The 20292-nt window shown below is 44.1% G+C and overlaps 2 protein-coding genes across 2 annotated transcripts; both read right to left on the minus strand.

The window, feature by feature from the left end:
• Positions 1 to 3748: 3748 nt before the first annotated feature.
• LOC103728765 (immunoglobulin superfamily member 1) lies at positions 3749 to 11318 on the minus strand. Its single transcript, XM_017796526.1, has 12 exons — positions 11289 to 11318; positions 9393 to 9463; positions 9265 to 9297; positions 8583 to 8873; positions 8087 to 8365; positions 7238 to 7525; positions 6188 to 6475; positions 5715 to 6002; positions 5227 to 5514; positions 4819 to 5097; positions 4312 to 4435; positions 3749 to 4156 (listed from the first exon to the last, which is right to left on the minus strand). The coding sequence occupies exons 2-12, from the start codon at positions 9424 to 9426 to the stop codon at positions 4021 to 4023; spliced, it is 2328 nt and encodes a 775-aa protein (XP_017652015.1). The 5' UTR covers positions 9427 to 9463; positions 11289 to 11318; the 3' UTR covers positions 3749 to 4020.
• A 3815-nt stretch (positions 11319 to 15133) lies between these two features.
• Positions 15134 to 19334, minus strand: LOC108490486 (immunoglobulin superfamily member 1-like). Its single transcript, XM_017796507.1, has 5 exons — positions 19262 to 19334; positions 16609 to 16743; positions 16435 to 16461; positions 15791 to 16072; positions 15134 to 15483 (listed from the first exon to the last, which is right to left on the minus strand). The coding sequence occupies exons 1-5, from the start codon at positions 19332 to 19334 to the stop codon at positions 15134 to 15136; spliced, it is 867 nt and encodes a 288-aa protein (XP_017651996.1).
• Between the last annotated feature and the right edge of the window lie 958 nt (positions 19335 to 20292).

Genomic DNA, 20292 nt, shown 5'->3' on the forward strand with positions numbered 1-20292 from the left:
TGAGCCAACAGTGTGATCTGGCTGCTCAGGGACTAATGTAATTTACATGGTGGTAATGGGGAACAGAGATCCCACAAAGTAATCATTTCACTGCTGCCTATCCCCTGTATTCTTTGAACTGCTGCAGACATACAAGACCATGGCCTGTTTACAATGTTTCTGGACATATATGAAAAACTCACTGACTGTCCTAAAGTGGTGGCCTGGTTTGAGAGGTGTTAGAAAAGTCTTTATTAAGGATGAGATGAAAATAATCCAGGGAGGGTAACACTGAGCAGCATGTGGAATGTTTCCGTCTTCTAGCAGAAATGTTTACAGAACACACCCCACACTCAATCTGTCAGCAAACCCTGTTGAGTGTTTCTACAGATCAAACCAATAAAATGACAATTTCTCACTACCTCTTCTGCTACTGTCCTATACTAAGCCAGTTTCAACTTTCTGGGATTATTACAATAGTCTCCTTGAAGATACCTCTGTTTCTACCCTGGTGCCTTCCACAGAAAAGGCTGGAGGGTTCTGTTTAAATATAACTCCAGTGGCTTCCTATTTCAGAGTATAAGTCAAAGTCCTTACAGAGACCTCCGAGATCTTTCTTGGCTGCATTCCCATCGCCTCTCAAACATCCATGTGCATTTATACTCCTCCTTACTTACACTGCCCCAGCCACACGAGCTCACTCACAACTCCAAAAAATGTACCGGTTCTCCTATTTCAGTGCTTTAATACCCACTTTTACCTCTGATCAGAATCCATTTTTCCTGTTGCACTATTTTTCCTTCATGGTCATGACTCAACCATAACTCAGATGTTACCTTCTCAATGAGGTCTTCCCAGCCATCTTTTACAAATTACATAAAATAAAAAATGCTAAATAAAAATTTTTTTAAGTTGTAATGTCCTCACAAAATACATCTCTGCGCCACTTCTATGTCCTTGATTTTTTCATCATAGCATTTTATCAGTATGTAATATTCCACATAACATATTACCAATGATATTTGTCATATGCTTCGAACTCTGGATTGGCAGGGATTATCTGTTTCACTCACAACTGTACCCAGTGCCTAGAACACTATGCAACATATAGAAGCAGTCAGTAAATATTTAAAAAACACACAGATATACAGAATGTTTAAAGTGTTGCTCTACTTGAGTCTGTCAGGAGTGAGATAGCTGTGAATTCTGTCATATCTGGAGCCTGGATAATCAAGGATTAACAGCACAAATACATTTCTAAGTGGAATTTGATAAAACTCTGACCCCAGTACTTGTTGAGAGCAAATGGACTCAGGGAGTTACCCTGTTTTCCAGGCTTTGGAGGACTATTAGGTGTAAGCAGTAAATTTGGTCAGGGTTGCAATTTCAGTCAGAATTAGAGCCTCTGAGTATGAAAGGAATACATACAGGCAGATAGAGGGCTGATAGAACAATGTGAAATTCTCAAGCTTTTCCACGAAGTGGTGCACTCCCTTCCCCTAGAGGTGTACAAGAAAAGATAGTGTGTCTACATGTCAGTGTGGCTACAAAGGCGATCCTGTATTGGATACTCTGTGTACCTCTGGGATGCTGGAGCCAAAGGTGTATGAACTCGAGAATCAGGAGGGATTTACATTTATTTTCTCAAACTTGGGTGAGGTTTTAGGATTTTCTCTTTGGAGTCCCAGCGATAAATTCTCCTCTCGGGTTCATTCCATCCTAATTGAGATTCCACTTCCCAGAAATTACCTGATGCTGGGTGATGATTAGAGGCCAGCCAGGGGTAAATGGACTGATTCCCATGGCAACCAGGTTGAAAAAATAGACCATGTGGAGAATTGTCGGCAACAAGCTACGTTTGCATTATAAATAGATATTTAATTCATTGAGATAGTTTCTGACGACTTCTGCATTATAAATAGTTATTTAATTCATTGAGGTAGCTCTGACAGGGAGTAGCAAAGTTAAATCCCAGATCCACTCTTTGTCTTTAAATATTTCACAGTTAATTGACAACTCTTTTTCCCTTCTAATAAGGTTCTTTTAGTGAAAGAACAGTGTGTATGAGTGTATAAAGAAAGCCAACTAAGGGTTCAGTGTCACACTATTTCTCACGATTTGTTTCTCAGTGCAAGATTTCTCAGTCTTCTCCCTGGTTGCACACGAGTATCTGTTTGAACCTTTGTGACACAGGAGACCCCAGGTTCAATGTGTACATTTCACAAGAGTCTCTTTCTGGTATGTTTGTGTTGTTTAGGTCCTGCTTTTCTGGCTCAGAGGCTTCTCTAAATTTCAGCCTGTGGCTCTCTGATCTTTTCTTCCTATTTTTCTTTCCCTTGGTGAAGAGCTAAGGCAATCAAGTGATCACTTACTAACTTGTACAGCTCTGTCACTAGCCTTGACAATATACACTTTAAAGAATCCAAAGATCAGAAAATAAAATCATACCCGATCAAAGGACTTTTATCCTAAAACCAAGGACCAAGGATGGGCCATCTTCCAGTGTTCAAAAGGCACAGCTTGAATGAGGGTTAAGAATGTAGAGTTTGAGGGCAGAGAAGTGTTCAGTACAAAGCAACAATTAGGTTTGGCTGGATTCAAATGTAAAAGCACTTTTGAAATGCAATTTTTAGAAACACTGTAAGAAATTAGTATAAGCAACTAATAAAATCTCATCAAATAGAAATCAAAGTGGGACTTTGTACTTTTAAATTCCACAGAGCTTAATACAAATTAGTCTACAGTACTCAGAATGTTTCATTCTTTAAGGATTAAGGGAAATGGGAGGCGTTTTTTTCCCATTAACTTGAGGGGTAAATAAGCTTCCTAATGCAAAGATATAGACGTTGCTTTCCAAAGTTTATTGTAACCAAGGATAAATAACTCACTGTGTGCTCGACCCTTGTATAGTGTTCTACTGAACTGTATTTGCTTAGAATTACACAGTACTAGGAGGTAAGGATCTTTAGGGTCATGTGTGAAGGGGTCATAACCTTCTCTAGGACCCACAGATCAATTCTTCAGAGGTCTTCAACAAGGTTCAAGGAACTAGGTAAGCCTCCCTCTACAATCCAATATGTCTAATGTGTGCCGAATTCCTAATCATGAAACAAAGGGTATGTTGATGCAGGGGGAAAAAAAGGTCAGAGTCTAAGAATAAGAGTCAGTTTCAGTTTGAGGCCCTGGAAGGGGACACTAAGAGGTTCCATGCTAAAAAACCACACATGCCAATTGCTTACTTACTTTCAGAGATCCCACCACTACAACACATAATTTTGGAGAAACCAAGCTTTCTTTATAAAGCGGTGAAATAACAGTTTTTATTAATTGTCCATACTTACCATTAAATTAATACCCTGTGGTTGCTAATAAGTATTACAAAGCATACTTTTCCAGCTTCAAAGTTCTGCAGAGGGCCAGTCCTGCTGTTTGACAGCTGGTGTGCTGTGGACCTAAATGCAACATGGTGAAAAGACTGTAACTTCAGTGTTTGTCTTCCTCATACTTAGCTTGAACAGAACGTTATCATTCACCCATTCAACAATAGGATAGAAGAAGGACACTGTGTTCACTGTCCATATCTTAAAGCAAGTCGCAAATTGCTAATTTTCAAGTTCTCTCTCCTCCTCCATCCAATCCTTGGACTACTTTCTCTGTACTAGCAGCCCTATATCCTTATATTCTTCCACTGAAGTCAGTTCTAACACCATCTCTGCTAAGTTGTAAGTGTGAAACAGACCTCAAAAAGACCAGTACCATAGGTTTGTTTTTTGCAGTTAAATAGTGAATACTCTCTTTATTCAGAAGAATACACTTTAATAGAATTTCATGCACCAGTAAATCAGTACAGTGAGGAGTTATGGGGTAAGGAAACTACTTGACCTGATAGAGCTTGCAACTCCCAGAATCCCTTTGACCAAACTCAGACAGTTACAGATCAAGAATCAGTAGATATAGCTGAATCCCAGGCTAACCAAGTTGAATTTCCAGGTCTCTGCAGGTAAAAGACAGGAGAGGAAAACTCTTGTAAAGACAGGGAGATTATATTGGGACTGTCAGTTCCACTGAGATTCCCTGAGAGGTTGATGAGGGAGAGTTGGTGGTGGTTCCTGGTTCGCCTTCTTGGTTACATTCTTCAAGGACTATTGTCTGGTCTCTTCCGTTTGTCTCTGAGCCCCTGTATAATGAAAAAGACAAAGTAATGGAGAGTCCAAATCCATTAATCTGAAAAGAGTACGTTGTAGGGTGGGGCGTAGATGCTATAGAAGGATTTAGAGCATGTTTTATCCAGCAGTATTCCATTTCCAGAAGCCAGTTGGTATGAATACTCACCTGGTTCGCAGACGAGGCCACTTCTTCCACTCTACTGCTAGCACTATCCCCAAAGCTACTACAACCACCACGATCAAGGTACTTCGAACAATGTTACCCACAGTGCACTCTTGAGCAACAGGTCCTGTGGCATATAAAAGAATAGAAAAGGATCAAAAACCACAGAGCTTAGCACATGGCTGTTCCTCTTGATATTATATTGTCCTCTCCCTCTGGCCTCCTCAGAGTCACATGGGAGCCATGCACTGAGCTGTGGAATGATGGCCAGTAGAGATGCATTTGGTGAGGCATATGCTTTATGGCAGGCAGGGAGGCCCTAAATAACCTACTCATTGTCTTTGAGTGAATGTTTCTGTTTCCTCCTCATCTTTACAAAAAGATGATATACTTGTGGGCTCTAACACCACAACCCTTCCTCTTTCTGATTTGGACTGTCTCAGTGGGGGTTGTCTTTGGACTACTAGGTGTGTCATAAAAGGACCCTTCATGGAGGGTTTATCTACTCACCTGCTGCTCCCACCAGCTCCAGGGCATCACTGGGCTCTGACCAAATATCAGGGTAGGCTTGTAGGCGGTAGCTGCAGCTATAGTTTCCTATGCCTTTTCCTTCTATGTTGTTGATGACAAAGTCTCCATCCTCTGAGAACTGTTGAGGTGCTTCTTCTCCATCATGTTCTAAGACAAATTCAACTCCTGGCAGGGGTCCTCGGCACTGAAGGGTGATGTCTTTTCCTAGTTTGAACACAGTACTGGGCCAAGCGGACAAAGAGGGTTTAGGGGGTTTATCTGCAACCAATAAGAACATAGAGTTAAAAGAAGTAGCCCTGAATGCAGCCATCTCTTCCATTATTGTTAACTATGAAAAGGCCAAAAGCTACACTATTTAAATGCTTATCGAAATCTTCAAAACCTTACCAGTTACCCAGATCTCCAGAGAGTCACTATGATTTGAAGCTGCAAGGGGAGCAGAATCCAAATAATAAACACAGCTATAGACTCCAGAATCTTCATCCCTCACCACTGGCATCCAGAAGTCAGCTCTGTACCCATTTGGTCTCTGTTGCTCTAAGGGCTGTTGAGTCCCCTCCTTCAACAGTACAAATGTTGAATCTGGCAGTTCCCCTTGACATTGAAGAGTCATGTTTTCTCCAGGGGCTACCACGCGACCTGGCTGGACTAATAAGCTGGGTTTGGGAAGTAAACCTGGAAGAGATTAACCCTTGGTCAAAGTGAAGAGGTCATTTTGAAGCACATTTGTCTCTGCCATCCCCCCAAGTCTCTGATCAATTAAGAGGCAAGACTGTCATCTGCCTCTATAAGTCTCTTTAAAACCATCTCTCATGAACCAGTCTATTCCCTCCTTTCTATACTACAATGCCCACTCCACAGTATCATCCCCTTACCTGTGACTATAAGTTCCAGAGTGTTGCTAGGTTGTATCTTGATAGTGCTGATCCAGTCAGGGTGATAACAGCAGCTATAACGCCCAATGCTAGCACCAGATATGTTGGTGATAGGGAATACACCTTCATTACTGGTGGATCCCCAGAGCTGCATTGATGTGGCTTCTCCTTCTTTGTGCAGAATGTACCCAACTCCATGGACTGGTCCTTGGCACCAGAGAGTAACGTTCTGTCCCATGGTGACCACAGAACTAGGTTCAGCAGATAGCCATGGTCTGGGGAATGTGTCTAGAAAAAGAACAATGATGAATAAGGAGTGAGTATAGGAACTTGTCTCTCCCTCCCTGAATTAACTGCTTTTTCCCTGGACAAAATTAGTCCCTTCCATAGTTTAGCCTAGCCTTAATCCCTTAATCTCCTTATTCCCTGCTGCAATGGTCTCTATCCCACTCCCAGATATTGTCTGTCCTTACCCGTCACCCAGATCATAAGGGGCATACTGGGGTATGAGCCCCTGTTTGACATGATTGTCTCATAGTAGATACAGCTGTAGTTCCCAGAGTCCTCTGCTCCTACAGTGTGGAGGAGGAAGTCAACTGAGCTCCCTGAGGTGCTCCGGAACTGTAAGGGAGCATGGGCACCCTCCTGTAAGAGGGCAAACCTCATGCCCTGGAAAATCCCTTGGCAGTGCAGTGTCACGGTCTTCCCAGGAAGTACCACAGGGCCCGGCTGTGCCACAAGGGTGGGTTTTGGGTAGAATTCTGAAATGAAAGAGATCATAATATAAGGGAAGATTATTCCCCACATTTTGCAAACAGTTTTATAATGCTATTATAAGAAATAATATATATTCATTATAGAAAATTAAAGAAAATGCAACAAAATCTAATGATGAAAACATAATTTTACCAACTCAAATGTAACAATATATATTTTTCCACTTATATTTCAACACATGACTACATCCTTGTAGCTAAGTCTATTTATGTAATTAAGACCTCACTGTACTCAGAGTTAGATAGTCTGATATGTTTATGTTGCAAACATTTTTCCTATGACGTTAAACTGCCTTTGAAATGATCATTTGTAATGGCTGCATAACATGCAACTGACATTTCAAGGATTTCTACTATCCTCTGAGGGACATCCAGCCCACCAATCTCTCACAGCCCAGTTCAGGAAAAACAGAACATCAAACTTAAAGCTCAAGGCCATGCCAAAAAATATTATTTCGGAAATAGGGCAACTTGAGCTTGGTTCCTGATTGGAACACCCTCATCTGCCTATTTTCTTTCTCAGAAGTGAATTTCTCACCTCCCCCATCCCTTTGTCTTTTCTTCCTGTGATAATAACATGAGCAGCTGTCCTAAATGTACTGTTCACCACATGCCAGGCACTGTCCTAAGAACTTTCGCAGTGTCCTTTAGAAAGAATATTTCTTCCTCTCCTCCCTCTCGCTTGCAGCCCTTCCCCTCACTTACTCAGAGTCCTACTACCTCCCCCAAGACTTCCCCCTCCCGCACCTGTTACAATGAGCTCCACAGGGTCACTTGGCTCAGACCAGATAGAAAAGTCATAATAACGACAGCTGTAGTTTCCTCCATCACCAATACCCACTGAAATGATCAAAAAGTGAGCTGCACTGGCCCCTGGATTTCCCCAGGACCGGTCACTAGATGCAATTTCGTTGTCATCTTTGTAAAGAATAAAGCTCATGTGCTGGTGGACAGTGGAGCAATTGAAAGTCACTCGGGCCCCAGGAGTGACCACAGGACTGGTCCATGTTTTGAAGAAAGGTTTGGGGTACATTTCTAGAAGACAAAGACAAAACACAATTCAAAACCAAATTAAGAAAAAGCAAGCAATCTCATACAGCAAATATGCTTTTAGGAAACTATGTTTTCATTCAGAAGTGGGTATGTTCAAATTTTCTTTCAAGGATTCTTCAGCCTTGTCTTTCATGTCTTCCAGAAGAATCCTCAATGTCAGTGAAACAGGCAAGGGAAGTTATTGAACTTTCCTTAAGATTCTACTAGTTATCTGAGCCTCGGGTTGCCTATCTGGATGAGAGGGGGACATATGTGCCTACTTCACCTCCCTTCAAGATTTCCTCTATAGTTAAATGAGATAATTGATGGGAAAATAATTAGAAAAGTTAAATCACCCTCCACAAACCCAAGCTATTAATAACGATTATGGCTATTAATATCATGCAGCCAGAGGCCCTGGCATGCCCAGCGCCACGCCTGCTTGGCTCTAAGATTGGACACAGGCTCCTAGGACCAGCAGCAAAGTTTGTGGTGGAGAGAGGAGTGTCTGACAGCGCTTTGCCTGCCCCTCCTCCCTTACACACTCTTTTCAGCTGTACCTACCTTTGATGACAAGCTCCAGGGACTCACTGGGCTCGGACCACTTGAAGGGGTGCTTTTCAGTGTGTGTGCGGCAGCTATAATTGCCCTCATCTTTATCCTCCATTCTTTGAATTGTAAAGAAGGCTTCTCTCCCACTGGCACCAAGTTGCTGGACAGGTTCCTGCTTTCCCTTCTTATACAGAGCAAACCCCAAACCTGCCAGCCATCCTTTACATCGGATTTGTAGTTCCTGACCCCGGATTGGCAAGGAAGCCGAAATGACAGGTTTGGGGAGAATGTCTAGAAATAAAATTGGGGTGGAAAAGTTTACAGGTGCCCAGACAGGACCGTCAGAGTTACTTTGTAAACAAACATCTATCCTGGCTGGCCCTGAGTACTTCCTAAGGGTCTCTTCTCACGCTCTTCCTTCCCCCCTCCCCCATCCTCTCCTCCCAGCAGCGCCGGAGTCCCAGGGGCACTGGGGATCATTCTGGGAGGATCCCCTGCCTTTCCTTACCTGTCCCCACCAGCTCAAGTGCTTCGCTAGGTTCCGACACAGCCATCTCTTCCCATGAATGGCAATGATAACTGCCGGCGTGGCTGGGGGTCAGGGCGCCAAGGGGGAATGCAGCCCGGACCTGCTCTGAGGCTGGGCGAGTTGCGATCCACCCGGTCCCGTCCTTCAGTAACACAAACTCCTTAGTTGAGCCAGAAGGGCTTCTACACCAGAGGGTTAAGTTCTTCCACGGGGCCAGAGGGAAGTTCGTCTCTGCCCACAGTTCAGGCTTAGGGGTTGGCATGATTATTTCTAGAAACAGCAGAGTTAATGAAGTCACCCCACCCCTCATACTTCCCCTCCCTCCTTTCCTTTCTCTTGAAACCCATGCCCAGATCACACAGCCCACCACCCCTTTCAATCAGAATCCTTTCCTTCCTATCTTACTTCTTTCCTCAGGTTCTGGGGAAAGGGGAAGCTGATGTTTCAGCTGAGCCTCAGAAAGTGCAGAAGCTTGGGGAAATTTTTAGCAGGCAGAAAAGCAGAGTCAAAAGCTGAATTTTGCCAGTAGCTTTAGCAAGTGCGCCTTCCTGGCCTGTCCTTCCCTCCCAACTAGTCACTCCCTGGACACTGACACTGACACTCTGTAGTTATTTCGGATCTCCAGAGAGGAATGTCCCAGTCTGGGGCAGGAAAAACTCACCAATCTCTTCTGTCAATGCCCCATTGCAGAGTCCTGCAAAAGAAACTGCTGCCAGACTCTGCCCCCTCTTCCCCAAGACTGACTCCCAGCCTTCTAACCAAGCCCCTGTCCCACCCCCTTGTACTCACCACAGCAAAAAAGGGCTGTGACTATGAAGAGCATGGCGACCCCTTGAGCTGTTCCCAGCAACCAGGCTTCTCTAGCGAGACCAGAAAAGAGATGAGAGGAGTTGCTGGGATTAGGGGGAGGGCAGAGAGAAGGGGGCGGCAATTTATGTCATTGGCTTACTCACTACCCAATAGGGATTGGGTATGGCCAGGATAATGGGATATAATCTTTTCTGACATTGATGACTTTTCTTTTGGAGGGCCTACCACCTATAAACTCCTTGCACTTTCATGACCCACATGCTCCTCATCCCTCCCCCTACCCCAGCTTATATCATATGTCAGCTCCCCATGGCCCCTGATTAGGCTGTTGCTGCAAATGAGATGTCAGACGGGAAAAGGGAAAATGCTTTTGTATCTCCAGTTCTCAGAACCCCTGGAACTCAGTAGTTCCGGGTGGCGGGTGTGGGGGTGGACGGAGCAACCTTGGGTGTTTCTCAGTCATCAAGTTTAAGTTTGGAAGCAGTTGTTCCTATGGTAGTATTGGTGTTCAGACTGACCTGCCTCACCTGCCTTTGTTATGGAAGGGTTGCCTAGGCAGCCTTAATGAATTACCAGAAGACTGTCAGTGCTGAACTAAGCTTCTAGGAGAGTGGATTTCCCTCCCGGCTACATAGATTATAACTACAAGTGTGCACCACCTTGGGGTTCTGCATCCTGTAGAATTAGATGGTATTAAGCCAAAATTCACTTGACAATTTTTCATTAGAAAACATGACCTCCCTCAGCCTTTTCCTAGTCAGGAAAATACACTTTTCAAGCTGCTTCTTCTGAAATCTGGTTTCTGATCTCATTCTTAAATGCAATGGTCCTGGTGCAGAGTAAGACACATGAAGTTACATCTTTTCTGAGCGGTAAGGCCCAAAGTATATAAAATTCTGCACAAAATCTTAGAAGTACTAGAAATTGACCTCACTGAAATGTTTAGAAAACTCCAAAGGTGGTGTTTTTTGCAGAAGCCATGGGTGGCTCCCCTCTTGTTAACCCAGAACTCTATACCCCAGATCACAGCAGAAAACATGGGCACACATACTAGTGATCACCCATTGTTCATTGAATTCTCCCAGACACAAAAAGGTGGCAGGCGGGTACTGCCAGAAGCAGGTGGTGGAGGTAAGAAAGGAAAACATTTAGGTGGTACGACCGCCACTGGGCTAGGATCTGTCACTTCACTTATTAATGCCAACTGGAATAGCCATCAGGATGAGGGAGAGAGGTTGAATGTAGAAAGGACACTGAAGAATAAAACAGAAATGGCAGAGTGATCTGTTTGGCTATTTCGTGGTCAGAGGATATGGTCTGATTCCCTGGCTCTATCCATTATCTTATCAGATGCCTACCCAGGTTAAGACTATGTTCTAAGGATGCTCTGCATAGATAATAGGAGCCCATAGGGGCAGAGATATTGTTTTCTCAAGGAATCTAGACCTTCTAGTCCTTGAAAGAGAGGGGTAAAGTTGAAAAGTTGAAATGGGAATTAGATAACAACCTGAAAGACAAAACACCATGGTTTCTTACAAAAGAACAGGTTCACACCATATCAGTGGGGACGATATTGATCATGTCTTGGGAGACAGGGTGGTTTGGGAGGAGATTTGGGCACCCTAGGAACGGTGGGGTTAGGGAACATGCTTCTGATTATTTCTCCAGCCTCTGGAAATTATGCATTGCTCCACCTTATGACCCCTTTGTGATGTGAAAAAGAAACAGAGTGAGAACGTCTTGACTTATAAGCCTAGATGGATATATAGAGGGTACACCTGTGGCTTGTTTCAATCAGGAGTGACATATTCCAGAGACTATGGGAGCACATGGTGAGCTAGCTTGGGAAATAGAAGGCTGAGAGAAGACCATTACCTGAGTCTCAGTCTCCAACATTTCCACCTTATCCACAGCACTACCAAAAGCAAGGAAACGAGCTGTACAACTACAGACATCCTGATAGCTTCACTCAGAATGGAACTCCAGGTGAGAAACCCTGTGGCTAGAGAAGACCAGAAGCAAAAGCTTTGATGGGGGAGGGTCAGGTGAATAAATTCATGGTCAGAAGGGGAGCTGGTTACTGAGAAAGCTTCTTTCAGGAAGGTTGGAGTAGATTGCCCTTTTCATGGAGAATGGAAGCCTTCCGAGCACTCTCTTCACTACTTCTGAGTGATTGCAGAACACCCCAGGGGAAAGATGCTCAGATAAATGGGCCCTGATTTCCAAGCCCTGACCCTCTCATCCCCTTATCTTTCTGGGCAGGACTTTGGGATCCCAGGGCATAGATGGAGCAGTATTCTTATGAGAAGTTATTCTCTCACCTGCCGGTCCCATCAACTTCAGAGGCTCACTGCGATGTGGCCAGATGTTAGAGTGTACCTCTATACGATAGCTGCATCTGTAGGTCCCTGTGTGTTTCCCTTCAGCATTAGCAATGATGAAATCTCCATCCACTGAGACTTTTTGGAATGCAGGTCTTCCTTCCCGTTGCAGAGAAAATTCAAGTGCTGGATGAGATACTCGATACTGAAGGGTGATGGACTTTCTTATTTTGAACACCACACTAGGCCAAGCTGACAGAGAGTGTTTGGGGGCCTGATCTGAAACCAATTCAGAGACAAGAGTTAGAAGTGGCTTTGAACCCAACACCTGCTCCCTGACAAACGTTTTTGAGCTCCTCATTTGGTTTTCTCTTCCTTTCTACTTACACTTGATCAATTACTTCAAACTTTGTGCATTTAGAACTCCTTTCTTCTCTTCTTGGGTCTCTAAAGATTATTTGTCCCTACTTTGAATTAGGAACACTTCATACCTGTAAGGTTATCCTGGCCTGAAGGAAAATAATTTTTCCAGGAGTCACAGTGGGGTTGGGTCATGCTGGCTTTAGGAGAATCCTGGGAGAGAAAATTCCTGAAGGATATAGAGAAAGCTCTGCAACCCCCTCCCAATCTCCTGCCCCCTAGTTTTTACTCCTTAGCTTCTAACTCTAGGAAAGTACAAGGGCCCCAACTCCCTCTTAGAAAGACAAACAAGGAGATGATTTTTAAAAATCAGTTGTGATCACTTGCCTACAGTCATAAGCTCCACAGCGTTGTGTATTGGCATCTTAATAGACAACTTCCAGGTGAGAAAATAGTGGCAGCTATATATGCCAGCATCACTGTAGGTCACATTCTCAAGGAAGAATGATTTGTTGTCAGTGATGCTAGTGTCATCCAAAACCTGAAGGGGATTTTCTTCTCGTTTCTTATAGAAGGCAAATCCTATTCCATCCATTAGTCCTCGGCATCTCAGGCTGATGTTTTGACCCATTTGGACCACAGTGCTTGGCTGAGCAAGTAGCGAGGTCTTGGGAAAAGTGTCTGGGATGAGACACAAAATACAAATAGCCAGTGGTTTAACTCCTGCTCCCCACCCTCTACTTAGGGTTATTTTCCTCCTTGTCATCCTCTACTCTGCACTTTGCAAGTCCCTTCTTAAACTCAGATCTCAGATGCACAAATTCTGCTCCTTAACTCCAACATTAGCCCCAGCTGCATGGTTAGGAGGTTGGGGAGTCAGTGAAAAATTTAAAAAACCCTTAACGTGTTCCATTGCACATCCCTGTCTTACCAGTTACCGAGATTTTCAGGATATCACTAAACAGTGAACCCCGGTAAGATCCGTCATAGTAAAAACAGAGATAGTTTCCAGTATCTTGGAGCTTCAGAGACCGGAAGTAGAAATATGCCTCATTTTTTACTGGCTTCTTGTGGTAAAAAGATTTCTCCAAATCTTCCAGCCTCATTAAAGCAAATGTCATTCCATAGATTGGCCCTTGGCACCTGAGGCTCAGACTTTCTCCAGGTGCCATGATGGGCCCAGGATAGGCTGTCAGAGTTGGTTTGGGGTAGAGACCTAGAAAGGGAAGAGACCCTGAAGTTAGAGTTAGGTCGGTTCTTCCCTATTCTGTTTTTATTCTCCTAGTTTCTTTGGGCAAAAGTGGTCATTGATATTTAAGCTTTCTTCCTTCTTTTCCCTTGGATAGTTGCCTATTCTAGTATGTAATCAAGAGTAAGTTCATGTATGCCTCTTTCGTCTCACAAGACTATCAGCTCCACCATGAGATGTAGACGCATGTCTGAAGGCAATCTCTGCATTTGGAATGTCCTATGTGCTCAGATCCTTGAACTGATGGGTGTAGTTCTTCCAATAGCCTGAGCATCTAAGAACAACTTTGATTCCACCTTCTTTGTAGAGCACAATTTTTACTATAATATTAACAAGAGCATCTGAACACATTAAGCTCACTTTAACACCATACTTCCAACCCAAGATCTGAGGAAGCCAATAAGATTGTGGCCAGTAAGCCAATGAAATTTGGTAATGAGGCACACCCTCATTTCCATGTGTGTTTCCACTAAGATGATTGTACTATAAAAACGAGGTCAAACTTCAGCCCTATGCTACTTCATCTTACCCCTACCTCAGTCCAGGTATACTACATCCACCCATCCTCTATCAAGGATCAACTCTGTCATATATTCTTTGGGGAATTTTGGGCGTGTCATCAATCGTGTGGATCTAGGGGCATGAGGGTAAAGAACGTACAGACTCTGCCAGCAGAAAACTCAGAGTATTGGGAAATCCTGGTGAAAAATAACAATAGAAGTGTGTGTTAGTGCAATCTATGCTGGAAGGGTACATGTACAACAAGCATACACACACACACACACACACACACACACACAGGTCAAACAAGCAGTCTCGTTGTACTTTGATCCTCAAGAAAAAGCTATACTAATAAAAGCATTATCTACCATTTATTGAGAACTTATATGCCAGGCACTGTACATGCATCATATTTAGGCAAATCCTCACAACAACCCTGTGAGGTAGGCATTATTCTTATACCAATTTTGCAGATCATGAAATTGAGGCACAGAATGGCATAATACAATAGGTTGGATAGATGCTGTTATCCCATGTTAGCGTGCAAAAAAATAAATAAATAAAAAAGCACAGAGAGGTGAAGTGACTTGCTCAACATCACACAGAGAAGCAGCATCATAGATGAAACTAGAAACCAGGGCTACTTTCTGTAGCAACTCAGTTTCTCCCTAGTCTATTTGGATCAAGATAGGAACTACATAAATGTGGACAATTACACCTGGAATCATCCAAGCCCATGGGGTAGAGGAATTAGGGCTGGAGTACATGCCTAACATTTGGACATTTTGGGGAGCTGGCTTCTGTGTTAAGAGCTTGGTGCTGCCTTTCCTGGCTCTATTGATGTGGGACAAAGTAATCTGTCATGCCATTTCTACAAGATAAACTTACACTTTTAGTCATTTGTTGTTTTTTTTTCATCAATGGCAATAATAATTAATTCTATTTACCACACTTAAATACAATAATTTCAAATACATTAAAATGTTAAGTATCAGTTTTAAGACTGCACTGGCAATGCCTGGCACATATCAGGTGCTCAATAAATATTGGTTGAATGAATGAATGAATGAATGATACTAAACAAGTAAATAACAATAAAGCTACAATAATCTGAAGCCACTGAACAGTTGGTTGGGCTCAGACCCAAGGCAAAGGATTGGCTTCCATACATATGCCTTGCAGCATGTGTGATTCTAATTTCTACTTCAGTAATATATCAAATGACTCTACCTCATGGACTTTGCAGGACCTTAGAACTGGCTGAGGCAAGTTACATCAGAAATCATTGCTCAACCAGCCATGATCCCTGGGATAACAATTGTCAGATGCCAGCAGCCATGGCCACACCCACCTGCTACCACCAGCTTCAGGGGGTTGCTGGGCTCGGACCACAGGGTAGGGAGCATCTGGATGTGAGTGCGGCAGATGTAAACCCCTTCATTCTCAGGTGTCATGTTTTCAATGGAGAATATGGCCACTGTCCCACTTGGGACTTGGTAATCCACAGGCTCTGTGTATCCCTCTTTAAACAGCATGAATACCAAATCCTGCAGCCAGCCATGACAGAGGATGTTAACATTACATCCAGGAAGAGGGGGGGTCTCTGCCTGGATCCAGAAGATGGGCTTAGGCAGCTGGCCTGGAAAGGAAAAATGAACTGGAATGAGGCAGAGCAAGGACAGCGCTGCCCAGAGAGGAGGACATCTCTCCTTCAAATGAGGTTTCCCTTATTTGCCACCCTTCCCTTCCCCACTTGTGTTCCAGAGCTGCATCCTCATTGTGCATTATCTATACAGAGGGGGTACTTGATTACTAATTGTGGAATGCACACATGCATGCATTTGAGATAAATGAATGAAAGAATTTAGGAAACCCTTCCCTAGGAAGGCAAATTTGAATCATAAGAGCTGGAGAATATTCTTGGGTATCTAGCTCTGTCATCTCACCTGGTGCTTCTAACTCTAGAACTTTACTGGGCTTTGACCAGCCTTTCTCTTTCCAGTAGCAGCACCTGTAAAGACCTGTAGTGGACTCAGTAAGGGCACCTAAGAAGAATGACGCTTGGAAGGTCTTGTAAGAAGGGCGGATCCAGGTCATTTGTGTGTCATCCTTCATCAACAGGAACTTGCTTGATATCCGAGAGGGGCTTCTGCACCAAAGTGTGATGTTCTCCCAAGGGGCCTGGGGGTAGTTGGACTCTATCCACAGCTCTGGTTGAGATTCCACTGCTGCCATTCCCAAGGATCAGAAAGATATGAGTGGTCATCCCTCTTCCTCCCACAATGTGCTCCACAACATGTATTAGAATTGGCCTTAGCCCACCCAGATCCCAACTTATGCCTTCTTCTGGGAGTGGAAGTGCTGGCTCATATGGGATAGGGACTCCAGGGTATTTGGTCAAGGAATCTAGAAATGAGCTGTGGAATAAAGTACAAGTATAGCTGCTTTCTCATCTGAGCGAATGTTCTTCACATTTCCTGGGAAACCAAGTCACAATGGAAGGGGCTCTAATTCCTAAGCAGCTCAGTCTTTCTTGGGTATCTGAAGGCCTTTATGCTAAGGGTCATACACGAGGCAGGAAGGCACTTACCCACTGAGGTCATACCCAGACTTAGCCCTGAAAAGAGAGAAAATGGTGAAGGAGAACCTCTTCTTTCCCATCCTGCCCTCCAACTTCAGTATTCTCTTCTACCTCCCCAAGGCACCTGCTCACAAAGGCATTTCTGACAGGGTCAATTGCCTCTCACCCCTTCTTTGTACTCACAAACACAAAAGAGCAAGAGAGTGAAGTTCTGAAACATGGTGGCCCCCTCCCTTGCTCTGTCCAGGTTTGTAGGGCTTCTGTTGCAGAATGTGAGCTCTGAGTCTTGATGGGTTTGCTCCTTAGGAGGTAGTGGGTCTAAAAGAAGAAATGTTCTTACTCAAGTAACTATTATGCTCATTCAAGTTTAGGCGAGACCACTACACTGCACTTGATAACCCGACATTCCACTCCCTTACCGGCACCTAGTGAGTTACGATACTACTTGCTGTTTTCCTCTCCTTGTCCCTTCTCTTCACTTCCCCATCTCTCCACTCAAAAAAACAAAAACAGAAAGACAAAAAACATTTTCTGGTATCTAAGATGTCATTTTTGTTGACATGTTAATCTGTCCCTCATATCTCAAAGGTACATAAGGTGACCTAAAAGAAGCCTAAATAAACCTTATTGAGAGGGAGAAGTGGAATACACCAAGAATCAGCATTTTAGATCTTTTAATCACACACACACACACACACACACACACACAATCCTGAGTCCTCCAACAACATAGTAAATTAAGTTTCCTGCCCTTTCCATTTTGTTGCTGATGCAAATGGAGCTGAGGGAGGATATAAAATTTGCTGAAAGTCAAATTATTCAATCAAAAATTGAAGTCCATGTTTAATTCCAAGGCCTACACTCTAAATGTACTAGTCACATGTCCAGAGGCAGTCCCTGTTCCCATTTTCATCCTCTATCACCCCTCCCATTTCATCCCACAAAGACCTTTCCTATGGAATTCTTCCACTCCAGCTCTATCTCTTAACCCCAAATCTCAATACCCCATCTTGACTAAGTGTTGGATAATCGAGTTCTTTGCACTTAACAAAAGTGTAAATGATTCACCTTTAGAAATTTCTCATATCTATTTTTTGTGAGACAGGTTCTCCCATCTCCCTGTAGCCCCAGCTGTCCTGGAACTCACTATGTAGACCAGGCTGGCCTTGAACTCACAGAGATCCACCTGCCTCTGCCTCCCAAGTGCTAGGATAAAAGTTGTGCACCACCATGCCCCGCCTTAGAAACTTCCCATATCTTCTAAGTATCTTTGTTCACTACCTCTAATGAAGATGGAATTACTTGAATTTCAAGAAATGTAGCAAAGATATTTGAGTTCAGAGAGGTCTTTTCATTTTCCCAGAAATCACTACAAACTACAGGTCCTACATATACATGAGGTCGATTCTCTCCCCTTTCCCTGAGAGTGACTTTTTTCCACGGGAAGATGTATCCTCACAGTGTGAAGCTACTTCTCCTCTATGAAATCTCTACTCATAGAGTGAAGTCCTGGCTGGCGCCAGTTATTTGATCTTAGCTCAGGAGAGTAGGGGACAGGCAGTTCATACAAGAGAGAAATGGACTGACTTTGTTTCTCCAAATGTATCTTAGAACATCAGCCTCTAATGTGCAATGCTAGCATTGGGCAAGAGCAGGAAGAGGGAAAGATTCATTTTTAAAACAACAGGTTGTCAGTGATAGATCCAAGAAGAACAGATCTCTGTTTTTCATTTCTTACCTTATGTCAAAGGATCCATAATTTATCATCTCTGAATGTTTCTTGTATGTTAAATGGGGGAATAATATCTACCTAGCATTGTTGTTTTGGATTAGAGAAAATATGTGTACAGCCCCAGGCTTGCTGTGAACATTTCATGTAAACAGGTGTGTGTTTTTCCATTCTTAAAAGGAGGGATCCAAATGGCATAGGACCCTAAGGAGGCTCTTCCCATCTGAATTCCTAGAACCCCTTGTCCCCAGTCTTCTCAGGGCCAGGCCAAAGCTTGGATGCCACTCTGTTGCTTTGTTGGCCTGGGGCATTGGGCCAGAATCTACTGGGGGAAGCTAGGTTCTTTGCCAGAGAGAGTTCAACCTGGAATTGCACCCAGAAAATGCCACCTGAGGATTCAGCCTTACCACATGGACCCCCACATCAGTGACTTGCCTCCTGGTGCCTGGAGTGGAGTCAGGAAAGCTGAAAAATTCTCAGCATGGCTGACCACTCCTCAGTCACTAAGGAAACTGTACCATATCATTTCAGCCAGAAGGATAAATCTTATGCCCAGGGAACTTGGGAACTGCCCTCAGGTTCAAAATTGGCCACGCCCATTTTGCCCTTTCACCCCCCCCCCCCCCTTCCATCCCCCAACTTAGGCTGTGGAGTCTGCTTTTTTTTTTTTTTTTTTTAAGCAGTCCCCTTGTGCTCCACCCTAAACACTTTCTCCACTGTTAGGCAGCGCCGCAGTGCTTTTGAGGGTGGTATACCCGAAATACCAAATGGCTAGCCCCCTTCATAGCTTTAAGGGCTCTGGGAATCATAGGGGTTGGGCTCCACAGGGTGCCTGGTACATGCTTCGCTGAGAATTTGGAGGGAAGACTGGAGAAGGGAAAGGAAAGCTATTCACACTGCCCAGAGATTATCAGCGAGGCAGGACTGGGATCTGGGGACAGAAGGAGAAAGGCAGGGATGAAGGGGGTGGGGGAAAACACTGGGGAGCAGATTGATATACGGCAATTAATTACAGCAGGGGGACTCTTTCGGGGCTATTGTTTAGGATCTTGTGGCCAGTAATTAATCTTCAGCCACTGGACTATGCGCTCATTTGCAGGTACTTACGGTAGTTGAAGGCCCGCTCGGAGGTTGGAGATTCTCCAGTGAGCTCCTTCAGATGCAGCAAACTGCCCGGCATGAGAAGAGCTGTCTAAGGACAGCCTCTCCGGCTCCGAGCCCCGCCTCCCTCTCTCCCCAACGCCTGCCTGCCGGCCCGCCCTAACCTCCTCCCCTCCCTCCCCGGGTTCCTGAACCCACCTACACCAACCCTGCCTAGCACCTGCAGTCCTCTGACAAGCGTGATTACTACGCCCCTCCCAGCTCCCCGCCTCTCTTCCTACTCCCTGCAGAGGTTGCCCAAGCCAGACTCAGGCCCCTGCCCCCAGCCTTTCCTCAGAGCTTCATTGGGTCACTGTATCCTGGAGGGGAGAGGGCCAGCTCTCCAGACAGCTGAAGCTGTAGATTCACCTCTCCAGCTCCCCACTATCTTTAAAGAGATCTCGGGTCTTCCTGTGCTCATTGAATGCCCCAGGTATTCACAAACGTCGCCACAATGGTTGAAATGCCTACTAAGTACACATTTATTATTTCTAACCTCACAGCATCCATGCAAGGTGATAACCTACGTTATCTGGATTTTACTGATGAGGAAACTGAAGCTTGGAGAGGGTTAAGAAACTTGGACACCATCTTCAAATTCTAGCTTGGGATAAAAGTCCAGGCTTTAGAGGCATGCACTACAGCAGAGCTTACTTTACAGGGCTTTAGTGGGCGAATTCAAGTGAATCTCAAAGTACCACAAGTCTGGCACACACTAAGTCCTCCACAAATGCTAACTGTGGCTCCTCCCACTTCTACCATTGTTAATCTGCAAATCCCTCAAAGGCCTTAGAGCAATGTGATTTTGACAACACAGAGCAACACTTTATAAATTTTGTGGACTAGGAAAGATTTTTAAAGTTTCATTTTAGTGTGTGTGTGTGTGTGTGTGTGTGTGTGAGATATAGGTATTTATGGTTTGGTTTGGTTTGGTTTTAGGATGCTGAGGATGAAACCTAGGGCCTCAAAGATGCTAGACAAATGCTTTACAACTAACC

The sequence above is a fragment of the Nannospalax galili genome, unplaced genomic scaffold (genome assembly GCF_000622305.1).
Source record: "Nannospalax galili isolate Female #2095 unplaced genomic scaffold, S.galili_v1.0 scaffold371, whole genome shotgun sequence".
Lineage (NCBI taxonomy): Eukaryota > Metazoa > Chordata > Mammalia > Rodentia > Spalacidae > Nannospalax > Nannospalax galili.

Bases quoted from the DNA above. Each gene is read 5' to 3' on its own strand.
- LOC108490486 (XM_017796507.1), bottom strand. From the start codon at position 19,334: ATGCCGGGCAGTTTGCTGCATCTGAAGGAGCTCACTGGAGAATCTCCA. The intron at 16,462-16,608 runs GTGAGTACAAAG...CTCTCTTTTCAG, and splicing joins TCTCTTGCTCTTTTGTGTTT to GGCTAAGTCTGGGTATGACC. The intron at 15,484-15,790 runs GTGAGATGACAG...TTTCCTTTCCAG, and splicing joins TCTAGAGTTAGAAGCACCAG to GCCAGCTGCCTAAGCCCATC.
- LOC103728765 (XM_017796526.1), bottom strand. From the start codon at position 9,426: ATGCTCTTCATAGTCACAGCCCTTTTTTGCTGTG. The intron at 8,874-9,264 runs GTGAGTTTTTCC...TGCTGTTTCTAG, and splicing joins GGCATTGACAGAAGAGATTG to AAATAATCATGCCAACCCCT. The intron at 7,526-8,086 runs GTAGGTACAGCT...TTTGTCTTCTAG, and splicing joins CCTGGAGCTTGTCATCAAAG to AAATGTACCCCAAACCTTTC.